This window comes from Podarcis tiliguerta (assembly GCF_965153285.1).
Source record: "Podarcis tiliguerta genome assembly, chromosome: 11".
In the NCBI taxonomy this organism is placed as follows: Eukaryota; Metazoa; Chordata; class Lepidosauria; order Squamata; family Lacertidae; genus Podarcis; species Podarcis tiliguerta.
Window position 1 is genome coordinate 50,938,968 of NC_139544.1, and position 9,965 is coordinate 50,948,932.

The 9,965-nt window shown below is 43.3% G+C and overlaps 1 protein-coding gene across 2 annotated transcripts; it reads left to right on the top strand.

Moving 5' to 3' along the window:
- The first annotated feature begins 8 nt into the window (after nucleotides 1-8).
- STARD6 (StAR related lipid transfer domain containing 6) lies at nucleotides 9-8,884 on the top strand. Of its 2 annotated transcripts, XM_083403229.1 has the most exons (7): nucleotides 9-149; nucleotides 1,090-1,183; nucleotides 1,510-1,559; nucleotides 3,495-3,621; nucleotides 5,812-5,929; nucleotides 7,385-7,478; nucleotides 8,714-8,884. In XM_083403229.1, the coding sequence occupies exons 2-7, from the start codon at nucleotides 1,094-1,096 to the stop codon at nucleotides 8,868-8,870; spliced, it is 636 nt and encodes a 211-aa protein (XP_083259355.1). In that variant the 5' UTR covers nucleotides 9-149; nucleotides 1,090-1,093; the 3' UTR covers nucleotides 8,871-8,884. The 2 variants fall into 2 exon arrangements, with proteins under 2 accessions (XP_083259355.1, XP_083259356.1); XM_083403230.1 differs by lacking the exon at nucleotides 9-149 and having other exon boundaries at nucleotides 1,500-1,559.
- The last annotated feature ends 1,081 nt before the right edge of the window (nucleotides 8,885-9,965 follow it).

Below are 9,965 nucleotides of genomic sequence, written 5' to 3' on the forward strand. Positions count from 1 at the left end.
GCAAGCGCCCCTGCGAACCACAACTCCCGGCACGCCCCGCGGGCGAAGGCATCACAATGCTGCTGAGCCACACCGCCCCCCACCGAGGAGAAACGCGAGTTGCAGCCTGGAAGGAGGAGACTGGAAGGGATGCGAGCGACAAGACCCAGGTGAGCGCTTGGTGCGGCTCTGTTGCAGCAGCATCTACACACGCCTCCACGAGGCGAGCCCGGCTCTTGAAGCCGGGAAAGCGATGGGAATTTAGCGCGCAAGAGGAACTGGAAGTGACTCATAGATTCAATAGAAGGGACCCTGAGAATCAATGCAGGAAAATGCAGCTGTCCCATACTGGCAGTGCTGGATTTACGTACTGTATAAAGCTAAACAAGCTATAACTTAGGGCCCCACTCTCTTGGGGCCCCCCAAAAAAATTAAAGGGGAAAAAAGCACCTGGATGTACATTTCCAAAATATAAGATGGGAAAAAAAACAAATAAAACCTACATACCTATTAGGTCCATCAATTACCATATAGCATATATTCAACACACACAAAAACAGCGACAATTTGTTGTTGACAAAGGACAGCTGAACATATAAAGGGCCCCATTACCCTCAGTAGCTTAAAAGGTAAAGGGACCCCTGACCAGTGGCCGACTCTGGGGTTGCGGCACTCATCTCGCTTTATTGGCCGAGGGAGCCGGCATACAGCTTCCGGGTCATGTGGCCAGCATGACTAAGCCGCTTCTGGTGAACCAGAGCAGCGCATGGAAATGCCATTTACCTTCTCACCGGAGTGGTACCTATTTATCTACTTGCACTTTGATGTGCTTTGGAACTGCTAGGTTGGCAGGAGCTGGGACCGAGCAACGGGAGCTCACCCCATCACTGGGATTTGAACCATCGACCTTCTGATCAACAAGTCCTAGGCTCTGTGGTTTAACCTACAGCACCACCCACGTCCCTTTATTTCTATATAGAACAGCCTAATGTTTCTAGTGCTGTCACACCCTACACAGTTAAGGTGCTCTGTGGAATGAATAAAACGTGCTATATCCCCCTCCCCTGTCCTTGCGACACTTACTTGTCCTTTGCTTTGCCATTTTCACAGATAGATGGACTATAAGAAACTTTCAGAGGGTCTCTCCATAAAAATTTTCTCGTACCTTCATGATCCAGTGGGATGGAAAGTGGTGAAAAGTGCAGTAAGAACAATGCAGTTCATCTCGTTTCAGCTATTTCTCTCTTGCTGTTAAGCCCCAAACTGTTATTAGCCCATGGCAGGTTTTTCTTTTTTTTATCAGCCTGCTGATAAATAATTGCAACTTTAAAAGGAAGAAGGAAACATCCCAAGATGCCTGGTCAATTAACAGGCAGCTCTTATTTCTCACAGGCAACCAGAGTATTTAGAACCTGATCTAGAAGTAAAACAATAGATTTTTTAAAATTGGGGTTTGTTTTTTTTAAAGTTACAGATATTTCAGAGGCGTTTGATTATTATTTTTTTCCTTTCCTTTATTGTCAACCTGAGAAACAAATGTCAGTGTCGGCAAGACCTTCAACAGATTTCCCAGGAACTCTGTAAGTAAACAGGGCTTTCGTTCCTGTCTATCTCCTTCCATGTACTCACTGAAAAGCAGCACCAATGGGCAAAATCACAATACAAGGGAATTCCCCATTCCGAGAACTGTTAATGATAGACATGTCCATACTGCAGACCTCAAAACTGATTTAGTAGTCACTCCCCCATCCCAGGGACTCCTGAATTTTTCATGCCAGTCAGCTTCCATGTTAAATGCCACATGAATCCCAAAATGCCATGCTATAATCCCATGCTACAAGGTGGAAGCTTGTGGTTTTTTAAAAATGGATCCCAAAATGCCATGCTATAAGGTGGAAGCTTGTGGTGCTGTTGTTGTTTTAACTACGGTAATTTTGTTTCATTATTTATTTAAACATTTACAAGCCACACTTTTCATAAAAGACACAGCAAGGCAATATACAACATGCAAGATTATAGCAATGTGGGTAGAAGCATCAGTAGAAGCTGGTTGTTGGTGGGTAGGAAAACATCACATTCCAAAGGACTGTCTGAATGACACAGTTTTCAACAGACCCTCTGAAAGTAGGCAGGAATCATTCCTGCCGAACCTCTAGTGGCGGGGAGTTCCACAGGGCAGGGCCTTCCATACTTATGGCATGGTCTCTAGTAAAGGCTGACTGGACCCTCAGGGAATCTCAGCCATCAAGATGGAGCATAAGGAATCCGGAGGTCCCAGATTATTTAAGGCTTTGTGAATTTACACCCAGAGTCTTGAACCTGGAGTGGTAGCTTATTGCAACCAGTGTAGCTCTCTCAACAGAGGCGGATGGCTTGTTGCCTGTAGCCTGCTCCTGTGAACAGTCTGGCTGGTGCATTCTTCACTAGCTGTAGCTTCCAAATCATGTAAGATTTAGTTGACCTTCCTGCATTGCAGAGGGTTGGACTAGATGGCATTTGTGGTCACTTCGAACTCTACAGTTCTATGATTCTATGAATGAATTATCAGAAACATAGGAAGTTGCCTTGTATCAAGTCAGACCACGAGTCTACCTAGGCCAGTATGGTCCACACTGACTGGCAGCAGCACTCCAGGGTGTCCCAGCTAAGGCTGCCTTAGATGTTCTCTCTTTTCAGTCATGCATCAGTGTGTTGTAAACAAAAATTGCCCTTTTCCCTTATGGGGTATCCAAGAGCCCATATAGAGTCCTTACATAGGTTCCCTATTGGTAGGAGAGAATAACAGAGGCCAACCAGAGAATATTGAGAAGCAAAGCAGCTAGTAAGCCTGATCTTTATTGATCTGTTGCAACAGGGTGCTCCCTTCACCCACAGGAGAGAGGGGGGACTCAGAAAAATGGCATGCAAGGCCTTATAAAGACTTTTGAAATTGCCACCCTGTAGATCAAGACCACCCCCAGAAACATCACACCTACATCACAGAAAAGGGGATCTGAAACAGAATTTTGAATATTGTTTTTCTCCTGTTGTTGTTTATCTCCTGTTTATTAGGTTACTTGATTGGATTGCCTGGGGAGCACAGATAGTCTTTTGTAATGATAAATACTTAGTTTCTGGGCTATGTCACCAGTTCACACCCTATTCAAACACAGACATACCCTTAATACATGATTTGTGAAGGAAAAGACAATGGGGAGGCTTTTCCATTTTCCTTTGACCTTGCAGAGAAAACATTTGGTCAGTTTGGGACAGTTTGGGAATCAAAATGGTTCCAGATCGGTCTTCCTGTGCTGATCTATGTATGTGCTTGGTTGGTACACTTATGAACATTTAACATATGTCTAAGACCATAAAATTCCTGTCACAAGTGCCTTTCTTTCTTCCCCACCCATGCCAGTCTAAAATTATACTGCTTTGCTCTACTGCCTCATTCTTCTACGTGCGTAGAACTGCTCCTCAATTCCTGATACAAACCAAACACCTCTGAAATACCTCTGTTTCCATATCTGACCTAGATATCGTGCTGAAGCCCTAGTGGAAGTACCGGCTCCTAAACTCTTTCCCTTCATTTTCCGGGCTGAGTACCGCAACAAGTGGGACAGAGCAGTACAGTCGTACAAACTTGTAGATACAATTGACCAGGTGATTCCATAAGTTAATGGGGTTTTGAAGTTCTGGGGTGTGTTTGTGGGGTTTTTTTTCTTAGCCTAGGCATTACGTTGGCTTTTCTGGCAGAGCTGAAATGGGGGACAAACAGGTCTTGTGCCTTGGGCAGCTGTATAAAACTCTGGGTTTTCATAGGTGCATCTTTGTACATTATTTGGGGTTGCATCTAAATAACTTGTCTCTTTAGTGCAAGGACTTCTGCCTGTGTGGCAGGAGTTCCTCTCCCTTCCTCATTATGTTCCTGGTTTCCCGCCAACCTCCTGGAACAGATTGGTGGGTACACAGCGAGAGAGGAGAAAATCCCATTGCACAAGCAGAAGTCATTGCGCTTAATAATAATAATAACAACAACAACAACAACAACAACAACATTTTATTTATACCCTGCCCTTCCTGATTCAGAAAACTGGGCTCAGGGCAGCTAACAACAAATTTAAAACACTTAATTGATACAACAAAAAAAGCATAAAATACAGTATAAAACGTGAATAACAATAAATTCAGAATTCAAAAATCAATTTAGGGGGGAAATCCATCCAATAAACATTAGACTAGGCTAGCTGGCTAAAGGATGACTTCATAGGATGCAGCCCATAATGCTTCGTGGCATGTAAGGCCATACCTGCCAACTTCTTAAAGACATAGCAAATAAGCTATACACTTCAAAAATAACATACCAATATAGCTACTGTTCAGGAAAGTTAGTGAAAGCAATTCCTTTCTGACTTTAGTATGCCACACACATGGCAATAGCCTACTACTTTGTCCTCAGACATGTGGGAAGGAGGGAACGTATTTTCCCCGGCAGAGCTTTCCTAACTATGGAAAGCCAGCATTTGTTACCTCTATTCCAGATTTCATTAAAGAGGGATTTGGAGGAATTTGACTTGAACCATCTTTTTTTTCCTGGTTAAGTTCTGCCGGGTTGCTAGGTCATGTGACTGAGCTGAGAAGGGTTTGGAAGAGGTGTAAGTCTCTATCTGCTGTGTTCCCCCACTTCCCCATAATGTTCTCCTTTGTGGGGGGATTTATGCTAGCTTAGCCCTGGGTGAGTCAGGGTGAGAGACTTACACTGCTGTATCACCAGCTCAGCTGTGAAAGCCCAAGATCTGCTGAATCCAAACTCCAAGCCATCCCAACCGCACAAAATATATATTTTTCTTTTTTTAATCCATTTTTCTCAAATGTATTAGCATCCTTCCGTCCAATTGTTCTGAAATTACTTAGAAAGATTAGGGCAGGGACAACACTTTTAAAAGCCAGGAAAAAATAAGGAAGAAATGAATAGGAAGGTGAGAACTCTGATGTTTGCAGAAACATCTTTAGGAAGTGTTGGGGACACATAGGATGAGGTTGGTTACCTGTTTTCGATCCCTATCCATTCCATACAGTAATCCATTCCATACACCCCCATCCATTCCATACCTTGGTTCTCAAACGTAATCCGTTCCAAAACCAAAGCGTTCTAAAACCAAGGCGCGCTTTCCCATGGAAATTAATGCAAAATGGATTTACCTATTCCAGGCTTTTAAAAACAACCCCTAAAACAGCAATTTAATGTGAATTTTACTATCTAACGAGACCGTTGATCCATAAAATGAAAACAATAAACAATGTACTGCAGTCAAAACAATCAATCCATCAGTAGCTGAACTGGGTTCCACACAGTCACAAAAACAAAAGAGCCGCAAAAACAGACAGACCTCAGCGTAACACTCAAATTGCCAGTGTAACACTCAGAACGGAAGTGTGGTACTCAAAATGGAGTACGTTCGGCTTCCAAAAAAAGTTTGTAAACCGGAACACTTGCTGTAGTGTTTGGGTTCCAAATTGTTTGAGTACCAAGGCGTTTGAGAACCAAGGCACCACTATAATTTATTTAGTTGTTCAGTCATTTTACTGAAAGGATTTCTATCCACCCTTCTGCCACATCAGTGAAAAGCAGTGTTTCCATGTTGAACTCTGAGCTGAACATCAGCAGTGCTTGCGTGCTTGAAAATGCCAGCTTTGCTTTTTGCTGGTGAAACCTAGCAATTTGCTGACGAAGCTCAATATAAGACTCTTCAACTTGTTTTCCTGGTAGGCAGGTTACCTTGATGCAGCCAAGGAAGTTGGGGGCCGATGCTTTAACAATTTGCTTATTTATTTGTTTTGTATTTGCTACAGGACACTTTCGTTTACCAAAGCATTACACACAGTTACGGCTTGGGGCTGGTTACGCCAAGGGACTTTGTCTACTTGCTGCATGTTAAAGCATATGATGGAGATTTGTTGACAACAAACTGTAAGTAATATTGCTTGCTGGGAAGGGGTTAAGAAATGGATTTCACACATAACCTGGTGATTCCCCTCAGTAGTGGGCAGGGGTACCAACTTGAATAAAATGTGGGGGGGGGGCAGGTAAACTCGACCCCACATAATCACAATAATTTTTTTTAGTTTTTTTATTCAAATTTAAAACAAGACATATTATCCAAAAACATATCATCCTTGTCCCCCCCCCATTTTTCCTTCCTCCCCCCACCCTCCCACACAAAGCCCACCCACACCCACCCCCGACTTCCCTCAGTTCCAGTCTTTGGTTTCTCTGAGACTGCTGTTTTCTGCATGTTACAAAGTTGTATAGATCCTCAAACTATTTAGCTGATTATTATCAATAAAAAGTTTGTGAATGTTTATTCAGAACCTGCCAAGGAGTCCAGTTCACTTTGTTGTGTCTTCAGATACTTTGTAAAGGGTTCCCATTCATCCTTAAAGTCACAGTTATCCTTGTCCTGTAGATTATATGTTAGTCATCACAATATTTTATTTTATTCATTCGACCAAAGAGACCTCAGTCCCTAGGAGTTGGCTCTTAAGCCAGTAGGCTAACCTCCATATGAAGTGTCTTAAGCTCTCTGGAAGAATAGAACTGTAATAAATACTAACTTAGAAAACAAATAGCTCTGTTATCCTCCTACCCATAAAAACCCCATGTTATTTTCCTAGAGAACTATACCCATATCCCTTGAAGTAGGGATGGACAAATCTGTTTCTCATATTTCCAATCTTATGTCCAGTTCCCCACATTCCTCACATTATTTTGCTCCTTAGAAAACATAAGTCCTAATGAAAATATATCATAATTTTAATGTGAATTTCTCCTAATATATTCTTTTAAAAGCATTTTTGCCTTACACACTTTAGCAGAGCTTATTTGCATGTTATTTTCATGCAATTTAACTTCCTTCCGCAGGGCCTGTAAGACAGAGCTATTCCGCCTGGCTTTCCATTTGAACTTAGCCTGATCTTTTATTCCCCTTCCTTCCCTCTCCCTCCCCTTTTATGAAGACTACCCGCTCTGGGATCCCACAGCAAATTGTCCCCTGGTCTCCTCGCTGGCCCAAACAGGACTAATTTAGCCAGCTAGCCCTGGTGATCATTTAGTGTTTATTGGATGGATTTACCCCCAAATTTATTTTTGAATTCTGAATTTATTGTTATTCGCGTTTTATACTGTATTTTATGCTGTTTTTCGTTGCATCAATTAAGTGTTTTAAATTTGTTGTTAGCCGCCCTGAGCCCGGTTTTCTGAACTAGGAAGCGTGGGATATAAATAAAAATGTATTATTAATACACACACGGTATGTTGCTCTTTTATTCTTACTGCCAATTGGTGATTTGTTGCTTGGACGTATGTTTGGGTCACCATGCTTGCTGGTGGAGCAGGTTTTAAATTCCCTTTTGTTCTCCCCCATAGCTGTAAGTGTGGACCACCCAGCCTTTCCTCCAACTGCAAAGTATGTGCGTGGAACAAACTACCCTTCTGGCTATGCGTGCTGTCCCATACCAGGGTAAGTGGTCGTCACAGCCTGTTTATTTGCAGGAAAGAGTAAATCAACATGATAGCTTCCAAGCTGGGAGGCAGAAGAGCTCTTTATAACTTGATTGCGTCAGTTGTAGTGGGGTTTGGTTACATGAATAGGAGCATAGGAAGATGCCCTACCAAATCATAGAAGCATAGAAGAGTTGGAACGGACCTCGAGTTTCATCTAGGCCAACCCCCTGCAATGCAGGAATCTCAGCTAAAACACCCATGGCAGATGGCCATCCAACCTCTGCTTAAAAACCTCCAAGGAAGGAAAGTCCACAACCTCCCAAGGGAGACTGTTTCCACTGTTGAACAGCTCTTACCACCAGAAAGTTCTTCCTGATGTTCAGTTGGAATCTCCTTTCTTGTAACTTGAAGCCATTGGTTCGAGTCCTTTCCTTCTGGGGAGGAGAAAACAAGCTTGCTCCATCTTCCATGTAAGACATTTGAAGATGGCTATCATATCTCCTCTCAGTCTCCTCCTTTCCAGGCTAAACATACCCAGCTCCTTCAAGCGCTCCTCATAAGGCTTAGTTTCCAGACCCTTGATCATCTTGGTTGCCCTCCTCTGCACACGTTCCAGCTTGTCAACATCCTTCTTAAATTATAGTGCCCAGGATTGGACACAGAATTTCAGGTGTGGTCTGGCCAAGGCAAAATAGAGTGGTACTATTATTTCCCTTGATCTGGACACTATACTTCCGTTGATGCAGCCTAGAATAGCATTGGTCCATCCAGCTCAGTGCCATCTACACAGACTGGCAGAGGCTTTCCAGAGTTCAAGGCAGGGGAAAATGATTTAAGTGTATAGCGAAGGGAAGCTTTTTGCTGAATTTTCCCTTTTTGGTTCTGTTCTGTGGGTCCCATCTGTTGCTGAGTTTGTACTGTTCAATACTCACTGTTAACAGTTTAATTTCTTCCCTCCCACCTTCTGATAATCAGAACTGTTTGTTTTTAGAAGGGTATATTTTAATTGTTGTAACTCTCCCTGGGACCTTATGATACAGGGTGCATACAAAATCTAATAATGCATTGCTTTGAGGTTATTGTCTCAGAGAGAAAAATGTCTCGTTTGCTTGGGTTAGTAGAAATAAGTGCCAAACATGACGACAAAGTAGTAGTGCTGACTACTGCCAGGTTATAGTGTCATATTTGATTCCTAGAACTGTGTGTAATTTCCGATTTCTTAATGGATAAAAAACAATTCCTCTCTTTCAGCAACCCAGAGCACTCCAAGTTTGTGGCGATTGTCCAGGTGGACTTAGGAGGGAAGTTAATGCCTTCTGTCATAGATTCGGTTATGCCAATGAGCATCATGAACATGATCATGGATTTCAAAACTGGAATTAAGTCACTGAAGGGAAACACCCTATAAAAGTCTACCAGAGAGTGGATGGAAGGTTCTTTGCAGTGCACAACTGTCATTGAAGTTTGGTTTAATGTAAAGGCTCAGAGAGTGTGCTCAGTGGAGGTCAGTGTGGACCATTTAGAAGTTGCCATGTTGGGTCAGGCAAAGATCAATCTCATTCATAGTTGGGTCTCCGGAAGTGGGCAGACACAAGGAAGCTCACAGGTCGTATGTGATGGAAACAACCATCCTCTGCATTAAGAACTGGGAAGAAAACATATAGCTACCATTAAATCACCTTGAGTGAAACTTCATGTTATGGCAGGGGTGAGGAGCATGAGGTCTTCCAAATGTTGTTGGACTAGTGAATGGGCTTTTGTTACCTGGCCAAGAGAGCTTTGCTGTGACTCCTTCAGATGTCTGCTGAAACAACCTTGCAAGGCACTTTAGGGACAAAATCACTCAGATCTGGGCAGAGTAGGATGCCACAGTTGGAGCAAGTCCACACGGGGGGAATCCACTGCACCATCTTCTCCTTCTGGACCACTTTATCTTCTTGTGGCCTGAGGATGAGGACAATTTTCTTGGATAAGCGCAGCTGACCACCTGCCCCCTTGACTAATGCCTACCTTGGCTTGTTATAACTAGCTGTAGGGTGCTGACTGGGTGGGTCCAGAGAGTGGCCAAGGCTTCATTGGAGAAGGGGGAGGTACCATCTGCCTTCAAGGAGGTGGTGGCTGTGGTGGTGCATCTCTTCCTTAGAGGACCTCTCTGGACCCAGAAGTGTTAGACAACTGTTGCCCAATGGCAAATGTCCCTTTTGGGCAATGTGCTTGAGAACATGGCAGTTGTCCTGCTTCAGGCATGCTTCAAGGAGACTGGAAATGTGGATCCATTTCAGTCTGGCTTCATGCCTGGTTGATGACATTTGTTAGGAGAGAGATGTGAGGGGTGCAGTTATGCTAATTCCACTTGCGAGACTCAGCAGCCCCAGATTATATCCTGATCTTAATGCTGGGGATACACATACATACATTCACACAATATATATTGACCACAACCACTATGGGCATGAGTTACTTGGGTCCGTGTGACTGTTTGGCATGAAGGCTGCATTGACAA

Coding starts and splice junctions, on each gene's coding strand:
- STARD6 (XM_083403229.1), top strand. CDS start 1,094: ATGGACTATAAGAAACTTTCAGAGGGTCTCTCCATAAAAATTTTCTCG. Junction 5,930..7,384: donor AGATTTGTTGACAACAAACT/GTAAGTAATATT, acceptor TCTCCCCCATAG/CTGTAAGTGTGGACCACCCA. Junction 7,479..8,713: donor GCGTGCTGTCCCATACCAGG/GTAAGTGGTCGT, acceptor CCTCTCTTTCAG/CAACCCAGAGCACTCCAAGT.